The sequence below is a fragment of the Dasypus novemcinctus genome, chromosome 10 (genome assembly GCF_030445035.2).
Source record: "Dasypus novemcinctus isolate mDasNov1 chromosome 10, mDasNov1.1.hap2, whole genome shotgun sequence".
Classification (NCBI taxonomy): Eukaryota; Metazoa; Chordata; class Mammalia; order Cingulata; family Dasypodidae; genus Dasypus; species Dasypus novemcinctus.
This window is the reverse complement of record NC_080682.1, coordinates 21,210,643-21,235,610: the sequence shown is the minus strand read 5'-3', so window position 1 is coordinate 21,235,610 and position 24,968 is coordinate 21,210,643. Positions and strand designations below refer to the sequence as shown.

General features: G+C 58.1%; 1 protein-coding gene across 4 annotated transcripts; it reads right to left on the bottom strand.

The window, feature by feature from the left end:
- TNKS1BP1 (tankyrase 1 binding protein 1) lies at positions 1–24,208 on the bottom strand. 4 transcript variants are annotated; one of them, XM_058305432.2, is made up of 13 exons: positions 24,087–24,147; positions 22,801–22,923; positions 21,104–21,212; positions 19,494–20,112; positions 17,980–18,049; positions 12,292–13,578; positions 8,364–10,546; positions 3,164–3,530; positions 2,756–2,906; positions 2,495–2,631; positions 1,654–1,811; positions 829–901; positions 1–439 (listed from the first exon to the last, which is right to left on the bottom strand). In XM_058305432.2, exons 3-12 carry the CDS (start codon positions 21,195–21,197, stop codon positions 841–843), a joined length of 5,127 nt encoding a protein of 1,708 aa, XP_058161415.1. In that variant the 5' UTR covers positions 21,198–21,212; positions 22,801–22,923; positions 24,087–24,147; the 3' UTR covers positions 1–439; positions 829–840. The 4 variants fall into 4 exon arrangements, with proteins under 4 accessions (XP_058161415.1, XP_058161414.1, XP_058161413.1 ...); XM_058305431.2 differs by lacking the exon at positions 22,801–22,923 and having other exon boundaries at positions 24,087–24,208; XM_058305430.2 differs by lacking the exons at positions 22,801–22,923; positions 24,087–24,147 and adding an exon at positions 23,675–23,773.
- Between the last annotated feature and the right edge of the window lie 760 nt (positions 24,209–24,968).

The following is a 24,968-nucleotide window of genomic DNA, read 5'->3' as shown; positions in this document are numbered from 1 at the left end:
ACCAATTCCCAAAAAGTTTTATTGTTTCAAGTGGCAAAATGTCATTGGTTTCCAGGGTCCAGGGGGGCTGGCAGGGTGGAGGGGGAACTGGGGCAGGGCTGGGGCAGGGCTCTGCCCATTACAAAAATCAAAGGCTTTTATAAAAAACGCTATAAATTGGTATCAAAAGAAAACCCAAGGGAGGCTGGAGAAGGAAACAGAGAGGGAGGAGGGAAGAGAGCAAGGGAGGGGCTGAAACCTTCAACCACTAATGACCAACTCCAGGTTAGGGGGAGATGGGGGTGGGATACAAAGTGCATAAATGTGCCTCCCCAGACGCTCCTCAAGGTGGTGGGAGGGCAGAGGCTGCAGCCTGGGGCATGGTGGGAGCTCCAGCCGTCTCCTCGCCTGGGGACCCCACAGGAATGGGCATTGCCTGAGACTGCCAGATGGGAAGGACCTGCAACAAAGGGGACAGGTTGGGGAGGTATGCGGCCGGGGGGGGGGGGGGGGCGGTGCCTTCAGCTTCTCCTCTCCTGTGTCCAGCGTGGCTCTGCCCAGTAGTGAGAAAGGTCCCTGCTACGTGGCCTTAAGATGAACCACCCCAACCCTGGCGGGCCCAGACCACCGTCATGGGGGCTGTCCCTGAGCCCAGGGAGAGGGGCTGGGGAGGGTGTCCTCCTCCTCTTCCACCCCAGGCCTAGATTTGGTGGACAAGATCCAGGGGCAGCTGAGGACCCCGAGTCGCCTGTGCAGAGCCTTGCCCTGGGCTGGAAGCAGGGACAGGCAGCCCAAGTTCTCCGGGGCTTGAGCCCCACGCGCCCAACCCCAACAGGAGCCTGCCCTCACCTCAGTGACTTCTCAGACCTTCTTCTTCTTCAGCTTCAGGGCTTGCAGCCAGTTGGGCGATGACCCTTCCGACCTACCAGGCAGAGGGCAAAGGTCAGAAGGCAAACTTTTTAGGGAAGCTGAACAAAATGAGGAGGCAGGATCTGGAGAGAAACCTCCTATAGTCGTTTGATATTATTGATGAATTCCAAAAAGAAGTATTAGACTATGTTTGTAAACTGATCTTTTCCTCTGGACATATTAGATTATATCGGATTCATAAGTTTACTTTATTAATTATGTAAACCTCTTGTGCCAGTTGAGTCCCCACCCTTTGGTGGGTGGAGACTCACAGATAAAAGGCATGGCAAAGGACAGAGTTGGGGGTTTTTGATGGAGTTTGATGCTGAAGCCTTAAGCTGGAGCCCAGGAAGAGAGGAACCCTGAACCCAGACAGAAGCAAGACCCTGGAAGGGAGGAACCCAGGAAGCCTGAACCCTTGCGGACATCGGCAGACATCTTGCTCCAACAGGTGAAAATAAGACTTTCGTGAGGTAAATAACTTATGCTTTATGGCCTGGTATCTGCAAGCTCCTATCCCAAATAAATACCCTTTATAAAAAGCAACCGATTTCTGGTATTTTGCATCAGCATGCCTTTGGCTGACTAATACACTTTCCCTCCAACCCAAAGAGGCAGCTCAGGCTCTAGCTGCTGAGTTCGAACACAGTTAACCTGGGGCATGGAAACCTCTCCAGGCCTCAGTTTTCCTTTTCTGTAAAGTGAGGTTTCCTTTGCAGGCTAAAACCGTGAGGTGGGGCAACGCCCGGCACTGAAGGCACCTACCCTGAGGATTTCTCTGGCTTGGGAGGTAACGTGAGGGGCTTGCCCAGCCCGGGGACCTTGCAGGACTTGGAACGCTGGAAGGCAGATTCCTTCTGAGTGGACTTGCTCTCCACCGGCTCCCCCTCCTCAGCTGAGCGGTTCCGGGAGCGCAGCTTGGCCTGCAAGGCAAGTCCAGATCCAGACAGATGTGAGAGAGGATAGGCAGGATAGGCAGAAGCTGGTGCACACACCGTACCCCACCCCCACCGTCTGTCTACCCTGATGCATGGGGAGTTACTTAAAGCCAAGGTCTGTGCCTAGCTCAGCTGAGCCATGCCGTGCACACAGTAGGTCTTCAGAGAGACCCTGCTGGATTGAATTCAGACACGTTTCCCACCGCTGCGCCTCTGCTCATTATGTTCCCTCTGCCTGAAACCCCCTCCCCCTCCACCCGCAAGTCAACTCCTTGGCCTGCAGAGCCAAGATCAATTGCGCACGCAAGGCCTTCCCCAGTCTACCTCCCTATCTCTGGCCTCTCTGATCGCAGCCCTTGTCTGTACTTCTCTAGGAGCCCTAAGCTTCTTCCACCGGGGTTCGCTGTGGGCAGGGCTCGTTCCCCACTGCCCTATGAGGTTCAGGGAGTCAGGGCCTGCTTCCTTACTCCTTCCATCCCACTCAGCACATAGAACAGGGCCCAGAAGGGCAAGCCGTGAGCTTCTGAAGACCTCCATTAGCCAGCAGGAGAGGAGAGAAGGAAGGGGGGGAGGGAGGAAGGGGGAACACGTAGACAGAGGGAGAGCAGAAAGGCAGGATGCAGGCTGGCCATGTGGCCGGTGGCATTTGCCTACTGATCAAATGGTACCTTCAGGGCTGATGGGCTCAGGCCGGGAAAGAGGTTGACTTTCAGCCCCTTGGTACCCAGGGACATGCGTGTCCGGCGGCTCTGAGGCTCTTCTACCACCTCCTCATCTGACGACGGCACCCGAGAAGCCCGTGGCTCTGCAAGGGCCCAGGGAGGGGGCTAGGCCCAGGTCGCACAACACAGACCCCACAGGCCTCCCCCACCTCGCACGATCTGGGCTAACGGCCCTGGATACATGATCCAATGACCCATCGGCCCTACCCGTAGAGTCCTGGAACAGGCGTGCATCCGAGTCTGCCGCTTCCGACAGGCCCAGGGTGCCCCCAGGCCGGATGGCCGGGGCCCGGTGGCCACGCTTGCGCCCCAGGCTGGCACGGCTCCGATACATGGCACTGTCAAGGATCTCGGTGTCCTGCAGGGGAAAGCGGCAGCACTATGCCTCCCATCCCTTGGCCCCACCCCACCCCACAGGAACCCTTGCAGAGCGGCCAGCTGTGAGCCGCTCTCCAGTACCTGGGAGACTCCCACAAAAGACACACCCACAGCCCACTCGGCCTCCCTGGGACCAAGCCCGCTCAGGGGAGGCTCCAGGAACCAGGCTCTGGCTCCATCACCCACATGGCCCCTCACAGGCATCCCCCCACTGCCCGAGGCTCACCCCCCACTGACCTCGATGAAGGAGAAGTCCTGACTGGGGGTGCTGGGGGGAGGCCCTTGCGAGGCCCGCCGAGGGGTCCGGGCCGGCCTCTGCTCGCCCCGCTCCGTTCCTGAGGGGCCCCAACTGCCGTCCACCTCTTCTGTCTGGCTGGCTTCACCATCAGGCTGGGGCCTCCAAGAGGGCAGAGCATCTCTGCCAGGCTCCATAGACTCCCCTTCATCTGTACCTGCCACGGCTCCCTCCTCCTCCAACAGGCCCCTGAGGCTCGAGGCCGCCGACTCCCGCCGGGCCTCTGCCTTGGAATGGCTGGCGGCCAGCATCTCCTCCAGCAGGCCCTGGGAGCCGGAGGGCGGGGGGCGGGCAGGGTACCCGCTGGGGCTGCAAAAGGGCCGGGAGAACGAGGTCAACCAGGAGGCGCCTCTCCCCCTCCCACGGCCCACTTGGCAGGACTCATCTCCTCTCCTAGACTCCTTCAAGAAGGACGTGGTCGGGGCCTTGAGCAACACAGCACACAGGGGTCAAGTCCCTGCCATTACTAGCTGAGACCATGGATGACTCCCTTCACCTCTCACAACCTCGGAGTCGTCCACTGGGAATCGAAAACACTTAGCACAGTGCTTGGCGCTCCCTGCGTGCTGAGGCAGGTACTGGCCCCCCTGCCTCTTTCCAACTCCGTGCCTCCTCTCAGCCCCCACTCCCCACCTCCCTGGGCCCCATCCCACGAAACACACCAGGCCCTCGCACACTTGTCTTCCAACAAGCTGCTCCTTCTACCAGAAAGCTCCCCCGCTGTAACAGCATTTACTCTTTCTGCTCCTCGATTCCTCTTAAGTTGACCTGCTCCCCTCCCCCAGCCATGTAGGTCACTCCCCGTCCGCTGGGCAAGCCCTGGCTCCTACCTGTGCCAGCCCCTGCCCCAGGGTCCTGCAGTTCTTTGTTCCGTGTCCCCATGGCCAGTCTGCAGGCTACTCAAGGGCAGAGGCGAGTGAAGGGAGGGGCCCTCCTCCCGGGGCCCCAAGTGCCTGGCCCCGGCCTGCCCAGGAGCGGGACTGAGCAAAGGTTTGCTGTAAGGGAAAGGCTGGGTCACCCTGGACCTCGACATAGCTTAGGCCTCTTCTGCCTGCAGTTCCCTTGAAACATGCCACACTGAGCACGTGCACGCCTGCACTAGCACACTCCTACGGGAGCAGGGCGCCGACCACCTGCCGACACCCACACACTGCACACTCACAGCACACACTCCCACAGGAGCTGAGTGCCGTCTGCTGCCACTCAAAACACCCCCACCCCCACCACACATCCAAGCACAGAGGAACCACACCCTAACACACACACGCACACTCACACCCATGCCAGTGTGGCCTGGGAAAAGCTGGCAAGGCAGTGCCCGGAAGCCAAGAGTTCCCGACAGGATTGGAGGGGGAGGAGGCAGGTGAGTCAACAGGGGGTGGGAAGAGGGAGGGAGGGTCAGGGAGAGCACGAGTCAGTCTGTCCTTCCACAAGCTGCTGACAGATGGAAATTAAAGTGGTTTGGGGAGGGACGGGTGGAGGCGGTGGCAGGCAGCCGGCAGAAGTACACCGAGGCGGTGGAATCAGGAGCCCGCCTGGATGGGGGCCAAAGCCAAAGCCAGTTCAAAGTCAGAGAGGCCTGGGGGAGGGGAGGCGAGAGCACCCCACCCAGCCGGAGGAGGCCCCGCCCAAAGTCTCTCTCTGGGGTGGGGCAGAGAGAGGCTGCCCGGAGCTAAAGGGATGTGAAACACCTGAAGGCAGAAGGAAAAATCTGTGCCCCAAGTCGCACGGGGCTGGGGTCAGTGTAGGAAGCTCAGTGGGCTCTGGGGTGGCCCTGAGGAGGGCACAGGAGGGAGGACCCTGGGAAAGGCAGTGGACACCATTCCTGCCAGCCTGTCTAAATCCCACTTACCCTTCACCCCATCTTGAGGACCACTTTCCCACCTCTGAATGCCCAAGACACCCACAGCCTGAGCCTTTCCCAGACAGGGAGGCAGGAGAGTATGGTGGTTAGGGACAGGTGCTGAGTTCAGACTCTCCAGGCCACACTTGCAACCTGAGCAAAGTTACTCGCCCACCCTGAGTCTCAGTTTCCTCATTTGTAACATAATCAAAGTATCTACACTTGGTTGGGTTTGTCAGCAGAAATATGCACTAGCACATACTTAGCAACTGATAAACAATAAATTCCAGGACAATCATCACCATCCCAAGACATCTTGGCCTGAGAAGACATGTCTGTTCTTAGACATCCATTCCTTCTACTGTCATGACTTTGAGCATCCTGAAGGCGCTGGGATATGGCCGGGGGGGGGGCAATATATGAGAATCTGCAGAAAATCAGCTTCCCAGTGTTCAAGGCCCCCAGACCTGAAATGAGGGAGGATTAAGGGCTGGAAGTGGAAGGATGTGCCTGAAGGGGCAGCAGCTGACCTTGACCCCAGAGGGACAGGGAGGGCACCCAGAGAGGAGGCCACAAGGCTAGGGCCCCAGGGCTCTGTGGGACCTCATGCAAGCCACACTCCTGAGCCACAATTTCCCCCAGCCCTGAAATAAGGGAGCGGAACTCAAGGATCTCTACGGTTCCCCTAGGATTCTATGAAGACCCCAAAATGCCTGGGGTTTAGGGAGAGGGTTAGAAGATGACCAGGAAGCCAGAGGGAGGACAGGACCGTGCACAGCTCCTACTGGGGGGGGGCCAGAGGTGCTGCTCCCACTAGGATGGTGTGGCCTGGGGGACGGTTTTCCAGCCAACAGCACCATCAAGGCACCTTCGTCTGACCCAGGACAGTGACCGAAATGTCCCCATGGGCCTCACTTTATATGCACCTCACGTCCAAACATGCAAAACAGATACAAATAGAGAGCTAATATCCCCCCCACAGTGATGGCCACCTGCAAGACAGGTTTCTATTACTTCACATCTATTAACTCTTAACCCTCACAACAATCACACAAAGTTGGCAGGTGCTGTTATTCCCAATTCATGGGGGGTAGAAATCTAAGGTGCAGAAAAGGACCTCACCTGAGGTCACAGAGGAGGGAATGGAATCAGGACCAAAGCCAGACTCCTTTGAGCTATACTCAACTACTTCTCCTTATCCAAGGCACCTCCAAGAGCTTGCTTTCAAGAGAAACTTTCCATTGTATAGTGCTTCCCGAGGTCAGATGCTCAGAATGCTTGGTCCGGGATACTAGTTAAGTAAGTCTGGAAAACAGTGCACTAAAGAAAATTTGAGTTTTCAAGGGGAGGTGGAGACCATAGCTCAGGGAGCAGAGGGCCGAGGGCGCCCCATTTTCCCACCCCTCCCCTAAGTCCAGTCCAGTCACAATTCCTCTTCTCTTTCCCAACCAGCCTCTTGCTGTACCTCTCACTGTCGCCAATGTGCTCCTATAAGCTAACATACTTCTACAGCCAGAGATTACACAGCATTTTCCAGACTTACTCATGGACTGGTAGGCTTTAGAACGTATTTTTGGGAACGGCTGCCCTAAAGCATGAAATTCAAACGAGTCCTCCAGAGCAACTGTTCTCCTTCAGGTTTGGGGGAGGCACACAGTCTATTGCATAAAAGAGGCTCACCTGTACAGTATCCCAGCTGCCCCCTGGCCAGTTTATCTTAACATAGCCAGAAAAATTTGAGTTTTCAAGGGGAGGTGGAGACCATAGCTCAGGGAGCAGAGGGCCGAGGGCGCCCCATTTTCCCACCCCTCCCCTAAGTCCAGTCCAGTCACAATTCCTCTTCTCTTTCCCAACCAGCCTCTTCCATCTGATAGAAAGGGAAAGAGACGTCAGCCTGGAAAGGCCCCCGCAGCCCTCCCCATCAGAGGGGAAAGGGGGGAGGGGGCTGTGGGTCCCATTCCTTTGAGGTCTAAGCAGGACAGCAGGGGCCACACCTGAAAGTCTTTCATCTAAATGAGAGGTACTGCTGACTCCAGGACCTTTAGAGGGTCTCACCACCTCTCCACCTGCAAAATCCCCTTTCTGCCTCACAGGACAGCTGTGAAGATCAAGGAGGTGAGAAGTGAGGCTAAGCACTGGGGAGTGTGGAGTTCTGGGAGGGCTGGGCAGAGAAATCAGGAGCAACCCCGTGGAGCTTCCTGCACCTCCCCGTTAGAAACTGAGGCTCGGGAAGGTCCAGTCACTCCTCCAGACCACGCAAGCCTGCCTCCCAGCCCTGTGCCCTCCCCACCGTCCAAGTCCTTTGCACCTTGACTGCTCCCCACATGCACCTCCTCCACCTTTTCCCTCCACAGGGGTCCCCAGAGAGGGCCCCCTCCTCAAGTTCTGTGGGCATCTCCTGCTCACCCACCTTCCCCTCCGCCCCAAACGCCTCTCTGGACCCCTCCAAGAATCCCCTCCTGGATTCTCTCCAGACCCTTCCTGGTCCCTGTCACCGGCCTCTCGCTCCCAGTAGCCCCTTCCACTTACAGCAAAGCCCCCACCCAACAGCTCCCTTCCCTTGTTCCCCGCATGCCTGGTGAGAAGCTCCTGCTCCAGGGCTGGAAAAAGTAGAATCTTCTAATCAGTCAAAAAAATAAAGGCAGAACGCAAAGGAAGGAAATGTTAAGGAAATAGATACAATGCCGTTTTAGCACCCTTTGCAGGTGCAAAATCACCTCAGTTGGTTTTAGAACATAAAAGACTGTGGTTGGCTCATAAAACTACCTTTGGAAAGTTCTCTCACTCAGCAACTTTGGGCATGGAGGCCAAGGTCAGGTTCTGAAACTGTTGCTTTTCCAGGCCTTTTGGCAGAGCAGGCAAGAAGCAGCAAGTTCCTAACCTCCGTAAGAATCAATAGGCACCACTGTCCACTCCACTCACTGCCCAGAACGGCAGGGCCAGGATGACATCTACGAAAGCATCCGGGTTCCCTGGCCCAGGATAAGCCATGGCTCCTGGCCTGGGTGGCCTGGAGAACGGCTGCTATGCACACAAGTGGAACCCACCAGAAATCATTCCAGATGTGACGTAAAGCCCTTCCTCCTGCACAGTCACAATACAAAATCACCAAGAGCCCAAAACTTGGGTTGTGAAAGAGCAATACCTCAAACGTTGCACTGATTGTTCAAAAAAAAAGGAAGTCACCCGTAGGGGGAAAAAAAAAAGGAAAATGCACAGCCCTAAATGCCTCAAAATAAGTTTCAATTTTTAGACCACTGTCGTACCTTCACTCCCTTACCGGAATGGGGCTCCCTTACCTGGCTGCAAAGCTGGGGGATTCTCCAGTCTCCATTCCGGAGTCCTCAGGGCGGGTCTCCAAGGCAGGCGAGGAGCTGTCTTCACTCTGGGTCTCTGGCCTGCTTGTCTCCCCCACTCCCAGCTCCCTGGCCTCTGAGGGGTCTCTGGACGAGCCCCCATTGCTCCTGAGGCCTGGCTCTGGGCACTGGCTGACCTCTCCCACCCCATGCTCCCTGGCTTCACCCGGCTCCCTGGAGAGCTCCGTGTTCTGGGGCCCCAAGTCCTCGGTCCAGTCCATCTGCCCTACCCCACATCCCCGAGGCTCCCGGGAACCTCCACACTCAAGGTCACAGGGAACCTCCAAATTCCTCAAGCCCAGGTTAGTGCCCCAGTCCACGTGGCCCACCCCGAGCTCTCTAGGCTCCCCGGGGCTACAGGCCAGCCCCGACGCCATGTTTCTCAGCCCAAGGTCAGGCGTCCAGTCTGCCTGTCCGACTCCATGCTCCCGTGACTTAAGAAATTCTCCGGCCTGCACAGCAGACCAGTCGGTCTGCCCCACACCACTCCCTCTGGCCTGGCTGCAGTCTCCTTCCTCCCCCATCCCGGGCAAATCTCCGTTTCTCACCCCGACATCAGAAGTCCAGTCCTTCTCCCCAATTCCGGCCCCCGTGGGCTCCTCAGACCCTTCAGTCTCCAAACATCTCGCCAGGCCCATGTCTGCCAGGCCCAGGTTGCCTGACCAGCCCATCTGTCCCACGGCACCCTCCCTGGCCTCACGGGAGCCCCCAGAACCCTCACAGCTGGACACTTCCAAGTTCCTGAGGCCCAGATGGTCAGCCCAGTCCACCTCAGTCTTCCCAGGAGGCACGAGGTGGCCACCTCCCATCTTGCCAGGAGGGCTCAGGCCAGCACCACTCGCCCTGTCATCGCCAATGATGCCAAACTGATGGCTCCTCTCAGAGTCATCAATGCAGAAGTCGCTGTTCCAGTCTCGCTGCCCCGAGCTGAACGCCGCTTCAGACTGGGGGGCAACGTGGAGGCTGAACTCACTGGCCCAGCCTCGCTTCCCTGTCTCGCCATTTCCTGGGTCAGCACTGCCAGTGCCCAGGGCCCCTGCGTGCCACCTGCCCTGCAGCCCTTGGCCCTCCTGGCTGGTGTCGCTGCCTTGCCAACTGCTCTGGTCTCTCTGCCCAAGCGCCCCATCCTGCAGCTGGGGGGTGCTGGGGCTCAGCAAGCCCCCCAACTCTCGCCCTTCTGGCTGGCCTGCTTCCCTGCTGGCCTCCCCAAGACTGTCCTCACTGCTCGGAATCTTCTTCTCAAATTCTTCGTCCTGTTGCTGGGCTTCCTTGGGGCCGAACCCGGGGTCCAGGCCTCTCGTTCCAAAGCCTCTGTCCGGGGAGCCGAGGGCCGTGGAGCTGCCACCACCGCTGTAGTCACTCGCCCAGGCGCTCTTCCCGAACCCCTGGGCCTGTTGCTCTGTCTCCCAGCTGCCAGGGGTGCCAAGGGGAGGCGCTCTCTTCTCAAACTCCCAATCCTGCTTGTCCGCATCCCCGCTCCTGAAACTGCCAAGCTGGTCCTTCTTCCCCAATTCCAGGCCCTGCTCACTGGCATCCCGGCTGGTGTAAGCGGTCAGGGAATCTCTCTTTCCAAACTCCCAATCCTGAAGACTTGCTTCCTGGCTGCCATAGGCGCCCAGAGAATCTCGCTTCCCAAATTCCTGGTCCCGAAGGCTTGTTTCCTGACTGCCGTAGGCGCCCAGGGAATCTCTTTTCCCGAATTCCTGGTCCTGGAGCTCCGCATCCCGGCTGGAGTAAGTGCCCTGGGAATCCCTCTTTCTGAACTCCCAGTCCTGTATTTCAGCCTCCTGGACCTGGCTTGGCTTTCCAATCACCCGGTCCTGGGCCGGGAGCCCCCCCAGGTCAGAGGCTTCACTTTTATCTCCACTGCCGATCTCCACCTCCTCCTGGCGGAGAGCATGCCTGCTGACCCACTCCCTGGTGCTCCTTTCCCCTGCTCCTGGCCCATACTTGCAGGTCCAACCACTCTCTCCAAGCCCTGGGTCTCCTCCAGGGCTCATGCCCCCAAGGCCATAGTCCTGAGAAGTATCTTGAGACCAGCTGGAAGGGCTGAAAGTGCTGGGATGTGGGTCCACTGCAATCCCAAATTCACTCTGCAGATCTTTCTGGGCCCAGCCAAGGAGTCCCTAGAAATCAAAAAAAAATAATAACAACAACAACAACAAAGAAACTGCACTTAGAGTCAACCAGGGAGGGAGTGGAGCCAGAAGGAGACTCAGCCCTGCCTGGGTTTGGACCCCAGCTGTGTAACCTTGAGTAAATCACTTAACTGCTCTGGGTACTCACCTTTAAACAGGGATTAACCCCTCCCACAAGGGGTTGGAGCAAAAAAGGATTAAAGTAGTTCATTGAAGCCAAGTACTTAGCTTACTGCCTGGCACAGCAATGGGCACTCAATCAATGGGACCATGTTTACAACCCTTGAGCAATGCCTGGCTAAGGGCCTGCCTGGAGCAGTGGTCTTCACAAGGGGGTGGGGATGGGGCACTTCCGCTTAGGAGACCCAAAGCCTCCTGCAACCTCCTTTCCAAGGCAAGATTCCAACAGCCACCCCTGAGTTCCCAAGCCCCCCTCCCTAAGGAAAGCACCCCCCCATTCCCCTTCCCCCACCCTCCCTCCGTCCCCCCACCTCCCATCCCCCTGCTTAGCCCTCCCTAGGAAGGCTCACCTCCGCCCTGGGGGAAGCAGCAGAGGCAGGCTCTGGGGCTGGGAAGAGACCCCCACCAAGGCTCCCAGCACCCCCGCCCCCTCTCCCTGACTCACCCCGGAGGGTGGTCCAGCCTGGGGCTCAGGACTGCGGAGCCGACCAGCCTCGTCCCGCAGCGCCGCATTGGCCAGCAGCCGCTCCAGGACAGACACGCTCCTCTCCCCGTCCCCACGCCAGGCCATGGCCCCCGCCTTCCCCCACCCCCGGGGCTGCTGGGCGCGGCCGGCACCGGGACAAGGCTGCCTCGTCCAGACCTGTCCGACGGCTCGGCCCCGGCTGGGCTGCCCGCGCGCTCGCCCTGGCCCTGCTCCCTCTGGAGCAGCTGCAGCTCTGGCAGCCCCGCCCAGAAGCCAGTTGAGTCACCCACATCCCGGGACAGACACACCTACTGCAGGAGCCAGCTTGGCCTTAACCCCTTCCTGCTTCTCCTCCTCCTCCCCTGCTGAGGCCCCCCACCCTGGCCACCAGCCCACGCAGTCTGGAAAATGTTTCAAAAGCCACCTGGACCCTCACCCTTCCAGTCAGAAGCAGCCTGGTAAGGAGAAAGGGCCCTGGGCCAGGGTCAGGGCACCAGTGAGGAGCCACTGACTGGCTGCATGACCCTGCCCAAACCTCTGCCTCCGCTGGTGCCAGGACACAAGGCAGGTCCTGAGTCAACACTTAGGAAGCACTCAGGATAAGCACGCTGCTCTCAGTACCAGGCACTACCCGAACTCATTTACTCCTCGCGAGCACCCTGTGAGGGAATTACCATCATTGTTAGCTCCATTCTACAGGTGTGGAAACTGAGGCATAGGGTGAAAAAGTAATTTGTTCACGGTCACATCTGGACAAATAAACAGCAGAGCCAGGACATGAACCCAAGGCAGGCTGGTTCCAGAGCCCCTGCTCGAAGTCACCAGGCTATGTCGCCTTTCGTATCCAATGAACAGTCACAAGTACCACGCACCGCACCAAATGTTTTGTGCATCTTCTTACCCTCCATAGACTCTTAAAGGCCAAGGCGGGGTCAGGAAATGAACTCACACTAGACCCTAGCTTCCAGACTGCTGTCTCCAGGCACCTCTGCTCCACCATCTTTGCCCGCCCCCGTATCCCATGCATTACCCTTGTCGAAAGAATGTCGCCCACCCAAGCCCTGGCCTCCAGCCCTGGGGCCCTCACCTCGGAGCAGGCACTGGGGGTCTGCGTGTCCTTCAGCTCAGGTCCAGCTCCCTGCCGTGCACTGCCAGCACTGGGTGGTGGCGAAGCCAGGAGGTAATCCAGCCAGCGGGAGCTACTTTCGGGACCCACAGGCTCGGGGGATGCCCTGGAGGGGTCCTGAGCCCCTGTCCTGGGTTGCATGGTCTCAGCCCAGGCCAGGGTCATGGCCTCCTCCTTGGCAGCCAAGGCTTGCCCAGGGTCAGGGGTGTCGGCAAAGAGGACACAGGGCTGGTCGGGGGGTGCTGGCCGGTGCTGCCCCAGGACCGGCTCCAGGATGGGCAGGGCTGCCTCCCTGGCAACCAGAGGGAGAGGGGACTCCTGTCCGGCCAGGGGCTCCCGCTCCGCACACCTCTCCTCCGCCTGCCACAGAGGGCCCCCCATTGTAGGTAGGGGCTCGAGGGAAACAGCTGGGGACTGAGGCTGGCTTTCCCCTTTGCCCTTTCGGGATGGGGAGAAACCAGCAGCGCCCCCCTGCCCCTGATCAGAAACTCCCTCCTGGGACACAGCCAAGTCACTGGCCTCGGCTGCCTCGGCAGCCTCAGGGGCTTCGGTGATGGGGGAGGGGGGCGGGGAGTCCAGTCGCCACATGCCCAGGCCCGAGGGCCTCGTGGGAAAGGTCCACTCAAAGGACTGCGATAAGCTCCAGTTGGACTCTGTCCCACATTCAAAGGGATGGTCCAAGGCTGACTGGCTCCCCTGGGTTTGAGGCAGGGCAGTCAGTGAGCCCCCCAGCTTCTCCTGGCCCTGGCTGGGCGGCCTGAGCACACCTTCTGAGAATCGACGCTGGGCCAGGCCGACGGGACGGAGGTCAGCATCCCCCTGGGCCACCGCCTCCCCCCGAGATGGAAACGTCCGAGCAAGGTCCGGCGAATCACCCGCCTCGATCAGAGGCCGGGGCGAGCGTGCTGGGGGCTGCTCCGGGCTGGGGCACCTCAAGACCTTCTCGAGGGGAGGGCTGCAGGGTCTCAGGGCCCCCGGAGCCCCCTCGGTGGGCAGCCCAGGACTGGGAGGGTGGCAGGAGCCCTCTTCAGACAGGGCTGGGCTTGGGGGTGCTGGGGTCACAGGGAGGCAGGGAGAAGCCCTAGAAGCTGCAGGACTCTGGGTTTCTGGGCGCTGAGTGTGGCGGGGAGAGCCCCCATCAGGTGGATGAAGGCGGGGAGACCCAGGCACTGGGCCTGAGGCTTCGGTGGGGAGGCTTGGGCTGGCGGAGCCTCTGTTCTCTGAGGCGGGGCCTGGACTGGAGGGGACCTGCAAGAGAAAAGTCAAGAGCCATCACTCACCTCTCAGCTCCATACAGGCCCCAGGTCAGCCGCTTCCTCACCTCTCACCCATAACCAAGGAGAGAAAACCAGAGCTCAGAGGGAGGCCCTCTCAGGAAAGGGCAGAGACGCTCCAGGGATGGTTTAGGGCAGGGGTCCTGAGCCTTAGGATCACAGGCCCCTTTTAGACCAGCTCAACCAGAAAATACCCATAGCCTTATTCCCAGAGCATCATTTGTACCGTTTCATACTAAGCTCACCCAAGGATCTCCTTAGAGTCTGTGGTTCTTGGGTCAAGAAGACTTGCTTTAGGAAGAAGGAAAACTGAGCATTGTGACCACCTGGGCATGAGGGGCAGGTGCCACAGAGCAGCTCCAGACAAGCTCCCAGGCGTATCTATGGTGGGGGGAGGCGTGGCACCCCCCACCCTACTCTGCATATCCACAGCTGCCCACGCTACCCCAGGAAGCAGAAAGGCCCTGGGACTAGAGCGAAGGCCACTGGCGGGACACGAAAAGCACCAGGCTGGGAGTCACCCCTACGCGGCCTCCTCCAAGCCAGAGGCCCTCCTGTATGGTGGTCTCTCTGAGCCTCCCCTCCCCCATCCGTGACGGGGGCTGACGGCCACAATGTCCATCTCACGAGAGCTCACTGAGGATTAAATACTACCTGTGCCTCTCAGCTCAGGACTTACCCGACAGAAAGGAACCTGGGGGAAATGCAGGACAGGGACAGACAGAGGAGGCCAGGGACACCAAGGGGGACAATGAGCCCCCAGCCTTCCTTGACTGCTCCGCTCTGCTGACCCCCATGAAGTGGGTCTTGCTCTATGTGACCTTGGCGCTGCCCAGAGGTCATGCTTCCCCTCTGCCCTCTCCCATGTCACCGCCACCTTTGGGCAAGGGAAGAGGTCCCGCTTGTTTCTTAAGGCTCCTTCCATTTCCTTCAGCCTCCCTCTCTCTATAATGCTCTAGATTTGAAGCTCCAACTATATCGCCCACATCCCTCCCTCCTGCTGACATCTTCTACAGACCACAAACCGTTCCTCTTGCTCCTTGGGAAGTTTAGCTCCTGGCTCTCTGCAATGCTCCCAGATACCACTTCTATTTCTTATATATGTTACTGTATTATTATATATATAATACACACACAGTAACATAAATATAATATATAATTCTGATATAATATCTCATATCCTGCCTTTGTGGTCCTTGACCTACTCCCCCCACAATGACTCGGGGGCCCACAACTCTCCCAGGGCCATACCCTAGACATTCTCCTTATCAATAACTGCAACCCCTCCATAATCTCAATTTCCAAGTGTCCCACACCCACCCACTCGTTCTACTTCCCCAACACCCTCAACACTACAGCCCCTCTGGGAAGCACAGCCCACTAATCCCACTTCCTTTCCAGGGTCCTCCATTCTCTGCATGCCCTCACTTCTCTTTTTACCATCACTAAAGTCACTTTCAGGGACCCACCCTCAACTCCTTCATTCCCTTCATCACGCTGCTTAAACTCAGCTCTCCATCAGCCTAAGCCAGCCACCCAGCAGCTGGGTGTGGTTAGAGGAAACCACGCAACCACAGCGGATGGTCTCACTTCAGATTCGCGACCGCGTCCCTTCTCTGTCACTTCCCACTTCCCCAGACCTCCCGTCTTCTCTCCGCACCTCCAAGCTCCAATGCCTCCTCCTCCTCCCTCCCTCGCCCAGCTGATGGTCCTGCTTCCTGCTCCCTGGGAACAGCCGCACCCCTGCGCCCTCACACCACCTGCCACCTGCACAGGGGCCCAGGCGCTCCGCCTCTCCTTCCACAGCCACACTCATAGCTAAAGTTGGCCCCTCCTCTCTCATCCGCATCATCGATTTTTCCCTCTACTGGATCCTTTCCAGCAACCTACCAGCTGCTCTAATTTCTCGTCTTGAAAAAAATCAAAACCAAAATCAAACAAAAACACCCCTCTGGACCCCACATCCTTCTCCAGCTACCATCCACTTTCTCAAAGACACTGTCTACAGTCACCATCTACAGTCTCTGGTCCCATGCTCTCTTGAACTCGCTCCAAAGAGGCTTTTTCCTCCATCTCTCCACCCAAAATACCCTAGTCAAGGTCACCAATGACCTCCACGGAGCTAAATCCAATTCTCAGTGCCCCCCTTCCTTGACCAGTCAGCAGCATTTCACATGCCCTTCGCACCCTCCTCCAAGACTCAACCTTCACCTCACCGTTGCTTCTTCCCGGTTGCCCTGCAGGTGCTTTCTATGCTCCCCCCAACCTCCTAAGGGTGGAGTCCCAAGGGGTCCGTCCTGCCGTCTGCCTGCTGTACCTCCGCCCACACCCACGGGGATCACAGCCAGTCTTGAGGTTTTTCACCTTTTACCACTTTCTGTACACTGACAATTCCCAAGCTTCCCTCGCTAGCGTGCTCAGGTCCCCTGAACTCCAGAATTGAATATCCAACTGCCCACTCAACCTTTCCACTCAGATGTCTGAAAGGCACCTCAAGTGCAACAAGTCCAAAAGCAAGGTCCTCACATCCTTCCCCACCCCATCCTACTCCACCCTGAGAATTCCCCATCTCAGGAAATGGCAAGCTCATCCTTCCGGTGGTTCTGGCCAAAGCCCAGGAGCCATCCTTGATTCTACTCACTCTCTCTCACACATACACACCCGTCATCAATCTAGCAGAAAATGCTGTCTGCTCCCCCTTCAAATTCTATCCAGAATCGACAACTTCTCACTTCCTCCACTGTAGACTACCTGCAGGGTCCAAGGCAGCATGGCCTCTCACCTGGATGATTCCAGCAGCCTCTTAACTGGCCCCTTACGGCTCTTACCCTGCATCCATTCTTAACACAACAGGCAGGGTGATGCTTCAAAACTAAATCAGCTCACATCAGTCCTCTCCGCCAAACCCTCCAATGGATACTTCCCTTCACTCAAAGTTCTTATAGCAGCCCGCAACGCTCGATGCAGTCTGGCCCTGTCACCTATCGGTCCCCGCCAGCCACCCAACACCTCTCTCATTGCGATCTGCTTTTGGACCTGCAGATCCCTCTGCCACGAATGCTCTTCCCCAACTTCCACACGAGTCGCTCCCTCACCTCTGAAAGCCGCCTTCCCAGTGAGGCCATCCCCAGCCACCTGCGCCCCAGCACTGTCCACCTTTACAGTTTTCCCATCCGTCAGTTTGCATGATGCCGGAGTTTGTGTCAGCCTCCCCCAATTCGGAGGAGAACTCCCTCTCTGCGGCCTCCCCTGAGCCCAGTGCATAGTAGGCACTCAGGAAACATCTGTGGGACGCGTGATGAATGGAATCACGTGTCCGCACATGGCAGATGTGCAGCCTCCAGCTGGTCAGGGCTCTCTAAAGAAGGTCTACCCTTTACACCATAACACTGGCAATCCTTGCATCATTTACTGTAGAAGGCCACCTAACAGCGCCTTCTATCTAGAGCAGGGTTCTTAACCCTTTTTTTGTTTCACGGACCCCTTTGCCAGTCAGATGAAAACCATGGGACCTCTTCTCAGAATGTAGCGGCAGTAAGTTTTATGACACTCAACGTCGGAGGTCAGAGACTATACAGATAATAGGCTGGGGAAGTGGACTGGCCCAGTGGATAGGGCGTCCGCCTATCACATGGGAGGTCCGCGATTCAAACCCCGGGCCTCCTTGACCCGTATGGAGCTGGCCCCTACGCAGCGCTGATGCGCATAAGGAGTGCCCGTGCCACGCAGGGGTGTCCCCCACGTAGGGGAGCCCCACGCGCAAGGAGTGCACCCCATAAGGAGAGCCACCCAGCGCGAAAGAAAGTGCACCCTGCCCAGGACTGGCGCTGCACACATGGAGAGCTGACACAGCAAGATGATGCAACAAAAAGAAACACAGATTCCCGGTGCCGCTGATAAGGACAGAAGCGGTCATAGAAGAACACACAGCGAATGCACAGAGAGAGCAGACAACTGGGGGTGGGGAGAAATAAATAAAAAATAAATCTTTAAAAAAAAAGATAATAGGCTGATTTTTTTCAGTTCAAGCTCATGGACCCCCTAAAATCCATGGAACCCAGGTTAAGAATCCCTGATACAGAGTGATCAAGGACTAAGTTAGTTAACATTCCTGAGACATGCCTGGCACGCACAGATACTTCATAAATTGTAGTTGTTTCGACTGTCATAACGAGCAGCTTCGTGGCCTGAACTGCACTTTAGCCTCTTTGGTAGAGAGCTCTGGAGCCAGCTCTGACACCAATTAGGTGGGCAACCTTGGGCAGGTCATCCTCCCCTCCATGGGCCTCAGTTTCCCCAGGCAGAACAGATAATCTCGGATGGCCTGTCCGGCTCTAAAACGCTGATTCGGATTCATAACACAAGGATAACTTACGTCAGCAGGTGGCTCAGAGCTGGCCGGCTGGGCCAGGTCCCCGTTGAAGGCCAAGTTGGAAGGGGAGCTCCTGTGAGGGAAAAAGGAAATGGAAGCACAAGATGTTGAGGCCTCTCAGGGTGGAGGAGGGGCAGATCAGTCTCTCTAGGACTTTAACACACTCCAAGGCTAAACACCCCAGGCATTATCCAGTGACCTTTGCCTGGAACCAACCTGTTTCCAGAGAGAAACTGACCCAGGAGATAGTGTCTCTTCTCCATCTGCACTTAAAGGGTTGAATTCCCCAGCTACTTTAAGGAAATCATCCTGTGTGACCCTCAGATTTCCCAAAAAGATGACTCCTCTTTCCCCCACCCATAAGGGGTTAAGGCTCTCCAGCCAGGGAGAGTACAGCTGGTCCAGTCTGCCCTGCCAATACTTCTTAAGGATTGCAGGGGGAGGAGAATGGGGGAAGAGTGATTTTCCAAGGTTGAAGCTGTTCTTCCTAAGCCCTTCTTGGAATGAGGGAGGGAAAGAGGAAGGAGGGCGGAATCCAGGCTGGCTGGGTGTGATCTCCCGGGTGCCCTGGCCTAGGACACAGGAAAGGTTAACTCCTGGGCCTGCCTCCAGGCACTTGCAGGTGAAAGATGGGCAAGGCTGGTGGGCGGGGCAAGGGCCTTTGGTTTCCAGTGCACCCAGCTCAGCCCTCCCTCTCAGGGTAGGGGGATGAGGGAGAGGGCCCTCTCTGCCTGGAGCAGCCTTCTCCCTGCCCTGAGGGAGGCCTCCATGGCCCTGGGGTCCCCTCTCCCCTCCTTCCAATTGCTTGTCCTCACCCAATGGCCGGCTCTTCTCTACACCCACACCAGCTCTGCTTATGTTACGAAGACTGTTAAGAGCAAGTCCGCATCCCAGCTGTAATTTCCATCCCAGCTGTAATTTCCACGCATTCACACTACCTGGACTCAGCAGCAAGGTGTGTTGAGTGTCTTATCTCTCCCATCAGACTCCTCCTACTTATCCCGCTACACACTCAGCCCTAGGACCTGGCACTTGGCTCCCTCTGCAATAGGAGCTGGTGGTGCAGCGCACCGGCTCCAGAATCGGAGAGGACCTGAATTCAAATCCCAGCTCAGCCAAGGGGCTGGGGAGTCACCTTGGAGTCTCAGTTTCTTCATCTCTAAACTGGGTCTGTGGTTCTCTTCACCCAGCATGATGGCTGGGGATTAAATGAGGGGACATTTGGGAAATACCTATCTTGGTTGCCTGGCTCTCAGTATATGTACAAACTAAAGATAATCTTCCATCCGGCCGCAGGTGAACTCCACCATAAACACGCATCAGCTTTGAAAACAGAACCACCGTTGTAAAGAGAACATCAGAACAATAAAACCCTTCTCCTAGGAAAACGCTTCAGGACGCTGAGGCAGGATTCTGCCTGCACTCAGCACAGGAGGTGAAGGTTGCCACCCCACCCCCAGATGGGGTCACCCACCATGACCTCCAAGCTACAAAATGTACAGTCCCCCACCCCTCACCTCTCCTCAGGGGTCTTGCTGGGTTCTTCCCGGCACTCTGTTGGGGACTTGGCTGGCACCTCCTGGGACCATCGTCGGGAGAGGCTCCCACCATCCTCATCCCTGGGGCTGGTGGCCACACCGTAGGTCCTAGGGCCGTAGCGGGAACTGCCATCATGGTTGAAAGTGAGGCGGGAGCCCCAGAGGCGGTCAGGGCTGGCCGGAACCTCCTTCCGTGGCTGCTCCATCTTGGCCAAGATCTCCTCCACAGTGGTGGCAACAAAGCGCTCCGAGGCGGGGCGGAAGGGGGCGGGGGCCTTGCGCACGCCCCCTGGGGCAGCGCAGCGAGCTGGTGGTGTTAAGGGGGGCACCTCCTCTTTCCCGGGTTCTTGGGTGGCTTCTCCCCCCACGGGGGCCTCAGCCACAGGTCTTGGTGCAAAGGGAAGAGGACGCTTACTGCCACCGTAGGGCTGGGGTCCAGCCAGCATGTTCATCTTCCGGGCAGAGGGCAGTTCAGCCAGGGGGCCCCGGGGGGGCCGAGGCCCGACGGGCACCAGCAGGCTAGGCTTGGCGGGCAGGGCTGGCTTGGCAGGCAAGGCCCGGGGTTTGGGCTTGACTGGGGGTTTGGCCCGGGGGTCACCTACCAAAAAAGAAGGGAGAGGAGCTGTCACAAGAGCCAGGCAGCAGAACTTCTCACACGTCCCTGTTCCACCTCCTCTCCCACTCCCCAGTCTCAGAATGTCCACATCCTCCCGCCAGAAGTCAAATGCCACCTCTTCCATGATTTCATGCACAACCCAGAAGCCCCTTCTCTCTCTTTCAACCCCCAAGATATTTGACCAAATCCCTTTATAAGCTAAAGCTATTTAAGGGCCCAGTGGTGCCTTATTTCTCCTTGTACCCCACTTGGCACCTCCGGCAAGTTATCAAATGAATGAAAGAATGAATGAATCAATGAGCAAATAAGCCAGTAAACAAATGCCTTCCTGCCCACATCAGACAGCTAGCCCACCATCTCCTCAGGGCAGTCCTTCCCCTTGTACACTACTCTACTACCATCCACAGTCAACTTTTTATCCCAGCTCAGCTTCCCCCAACTTCCCAGTGACCTCCAGGTCACCTCCCCCCCCATCATCCGGTGTGTGACCAGGAATGCAAACTTACTATTGACCTAAGACAAACAGAAGTAAATGTGCTCCACAGAAAAAACAAAACCAGAAACCTACCTTCTACATAAAGCATTCTGAAGCCAAATAAAAGGCCTGGGAATTACTCATGGGCCTTCTAACAGAATCCTCTACCACCCTCATTCGGCTCAGTGTAAGAAAGGAGTCTAGACGGGGGGGCCGGGCTGGGTTCAAACCCCACAAAGGAGCACTCTGCTTCTCCCTTCGGGGCCACAGGGAGAACACACCAAGACCCCTGTCTGCTCTTACCTGCTGGGGCTCTGCAGACCCCAAACAGTCCCAGAGCCGAGCCCTGTCCTTCTTCAGGACTCCCTGCTTCCCCCACTCCCACTTCAGCAGAATCATCACTAGCCTGCCAACCCCCCAAGACAGAAGGGGAAGGGCAGCCTCGGCCTCTCCCACCCTCCTCCCCAGCCACCCGCTCCACCCTGCACCCATCGGTACCTGGCTCAGAGCCAGCGGGCACCAGCTCCTCCTCCATCTCCCGGGGTGGTAGGGAAGCCATGGCTGTGCTTTCCCGGAGCGTGGACACTTTCATCACATGCGGCAGCCCCTGCATGAAGATTGGAAAACAGAGAGGTGTGAGCTGGGGTGGAAGAGACCCAGGAAGAGAGAGGAGGAGAAAGGAGGAGAAAGAGCTGGGCGTTGGCGGAAGGCCTGGCGAGGTCCGTCTCCTACTTCTACCAGCTGGCCGAGTATGGGACAGAAGGCGGGACCTTGGAAGCGAGTGGGGTAAGTCAAGGGAGGTCCCCAGCAGCCCTGTCCTCCACTTTGCCCAGAAAACTCCCTAAACTTGCCTCGTAACCCCAAAGTCCTAGAGTTTCAGGAACCCATTCACTGCTCCCTTCTCTGGCAAGCTCTCCCAGACCACCCCATTTCCTGTTTCCAAGGCGCCCCTTGGGTCCCCCTGCCCCGCTTGGCAGTACCTACCCAGGCAGAGCAAAGGGGCCACAAAGTCTGAACTCTCTCCGTGAATCACCTCATGGGAGACGGGAAAAACCCGCTCCTCCCCAACCTGGGGCTCCGCCCCACAGCCTGCCTCCCCCTTCCTGCTCACCCTCCTTCCCGCCCTCCTTCCAGCAGCTGGGAGTGGTTCCCTCTCCCCTACACACCCCCTCCCCCTTCCACATCCCTGCCCCAATCCCGCCTCCCTCAGAGCTGTCTCATCCAAACACGGAAAAATAAGGAATAAAAAGTAAACATCTGGAATACATTTTTTTTTCTTTAATTTCTCAATCGCTTTGGCTTCAGCTTGGAATTTGATGAGGTAAAGCCAGGGCCTAGTCCTGTTGCCATAGCAATGGCCTCCCACTGGATTTCCAGAGCCTCGCCAAGAGGAAGGAGAATGGGACAGTGCTTGAGAACATCCGGGGGGTGGGGTAGCTTAGGAGAAAAACTCCCTGGGGTTCCCCCTTTTAGGACAGCCAGGGCGGGACAGCCACAACCAATGGAAAGGGAATAGGTGGGCCGCACTCACCAGCCTAGGGCTGGCATGAAGGGGTCTTGAGAGGGGCTAGGCAAGAAACTACACCAAGTGGTGCAGCCCCATGGGAGAAGCCAAATGAGTTTCCCCTTCTCCAAACCTGTCACAGGAGCGGCAGGAGCGGCAGGATCTGACAGATCAGGGCTCAACGATGCACGGTTCTACCATTTTCTAGCTTTGTGACCTCAGGCATGTGCTTACTTCTCTAAACCTCAGTTTCCCTATCTAAATAATGGGACCATTAAGGCTGTTGGGAGGCTTACACCTGATAAAGATGCCTAGTCCATGGTTAAGTATCCAATAAGTATCCAGTCTCTGGGATCATCTCCTCATCCCCCTACCCCAGGCTGCCAGCATTCCCAGACCATTCGCTCACTCCCACATGCCCTGGGCCAAGTCACCTGTTCTTCACAATCTCCATTACCTCCTCAGTTCCCTTCCTACCCACAAAACCCCCCAGGCACGCCACCCTAGAGCTCATAGCCTTGCCCCTATGTTCAAAAGGAAGGGGGAATGGTTCCTGTCCCCTGGTTACATGCAGTCTGCAAGAGCCACCCAACCCTTTCCAACCTGCCAGGAGCATGGCCTCTCTCAAAGTCACCCCCAAACACCACGAAGGGCCCTCTGGTGCCCCTTTTGCCAAGCCCACCCCACCCACCTTTGGCCCTGCCCCAGAGGAGAGGTTGTGAGATGCATGGAGAGGAACCCAGGACTGCAACAAGCACGGGGCCAGCCCATGGTGGCTGGGTGATTAGCTGTGCAGGGCGGCATCCAAGTGCGCCTGGGGGAGGGGCACGTGACAGAAAAATAAAATGTAAAAACACAAGACTGCTTCCTTGTCCTTGAACATTATCACAAGGGACATGGTGTGGGTGGTTACAGATGGAGAGGGGCTGGCCTCGAAACGGAAGACCCTTACAGTTGGAGGCTTAATGGGTTCCTCTCCGGGGTGAGGAGCTGGCCTAGGAAAGCAGCATTGAGGGCGGGGGCACAGATTCCCCCACCCGGGACGCTCCCACAGCAGCTCAGAGGCCCCAGGTGGTCCTGGCCGTGGCCAGAAGCTGCGGATTCGCAGCGGCTCTGAGCAACCAGCTCCCCACCACCACCCTCATTCTCTCGAGTCTGGGGGAGACCGGCTGACCCCTGGGAGCGAAGACCGCCAGAAGGGCTTGGGGGAGGGGACGAGAGGACTGAACAGCTCCAGCCCGGGCAGGAGCCTGGAGGGAACTCGGCGTGGGGGGGGGGGGGCCTTCAGACCCTGGGATCTCCGGCTAGATCCAGGGCCAGAGAGGTCGGCAGGGACAGCGTGTAAGCTGCTGGAGGAGGGAGGGCAAGGGGAAGACGGAAGAGCCCAGGGCGAGGGGCCGTCTGGGGGCCCAGTGGGGAGTTCTGGACACAGAAGGGGCGGCGGCAGCTGAGAGGAGGAGGAGGAGGAGGAGGAGGAGGAGGAGGTGGAGGAGGCGGAGGAGGCGGAGGAGGTGGAGGAGGAGGGGCGGGTGGAGAAAGAGGAGGGAGCGGGAGAGACGGAGGACCTGTGCGCTGGATGCGAAGCAGCCGGCGAGCAGACTCTGGACCCGGGACGCCGCTGGTCGGGGCAGACTGGGGTGGCTGGGGGCGTGCCGTTTGGGAGCCGGGGGGAGAGGATGAGCGCCGGGCAGGGGGGGGGGCGGGGGTCGCTCCCGCAGCTCCGCCCCCCGGCCCCGCCCCGAGCCCGCGCCCCCTCCCCCCTTTCTTCTAGCTCCGCCAGCAGGAGCGCCAAACCTCGCGCCCTCCGCCCCCGCGCACACGCGCCAGGTCCCCCGCGCCCGCGGCCCCTGCAAACTTTCCCTGGGAAGCCCCCTCCATCCTCAGCCGAGGCCCCGGCTGCAAAGCGCCCCCTCCCTCCATGCCCCACTCCCGGTCCCGCCCCGTCCCTGGCGCTCCCGCCCACCCCGGTTCACTCACGCGCTCCCGGGGGACCTGGCTCCGCTCTGCTTGGCGCCCCACCGCCAGTCCCCGCCGCCGTGGTCACCGTGGGACCCAGCTAGTGCGAGCCCCGGCGGGGCCGCGCCCCCCGCTCCGCCCAGGCCCCCGCCTCCAGGGTGCCTCGTGAATATTCATGAGCCGATGTAAAACCCGGAGTGGGAAGCCGTTGCGGCGCTCGCGCGGCCGCACGCAAACAGCGGCAGCCCGGTACTCAATTATTCATGAGTCTTGCAAATGAAGGGCCCGCCCCGGACTCGGGACCGGACGAAACTGACGCAATTCGGCAGCTAAGAGCTTTGGGCAAAATGGCCACCGAGACGGCTTCCTAGAGAGGAGACTGCCTTCGGACGGCCCAATATTCCGCGCAGAGCAGCCCGTGCGGATTGCAGTACCATAGAGTCACGCCTAGAAAGAAGGTAACTGTCGGAGGACCAGTGAGGCTTCCTGTGGAAACCACCCGAGTCCTCCTGGGCCCGAACGCAACGTGGCCGCCCCACGTGTGTATATTCATTTAGACCCACCTAAACAGGGCTGTGGCTGCCCTACCGTCCTGCTAATCCTCATTTTTCTGTTAGGCCCCCTCCCCAGACATAAGTCCTTCCCAACCCCCAAATTTTGTATTCCTCCTTCCCTCCATAAGAACAAAAGCTTCTTCACAGACATGCCATACCTTTCCTGTGCACCCCCATCAGGCGTACACTCCTCCTCCCCAAACTCTCCAGGCTCAGGTTTCCACTCCTGCCCCCTCCCCACCCTCTAGGGAGGATGATGGATCTTGATTGAATTATCTAAAACCTTGGAAGACCCTTGACTCTAGGTGATTAAGGATGGAGCCAGGAACTGCCTCCCCATTAGCCTGGC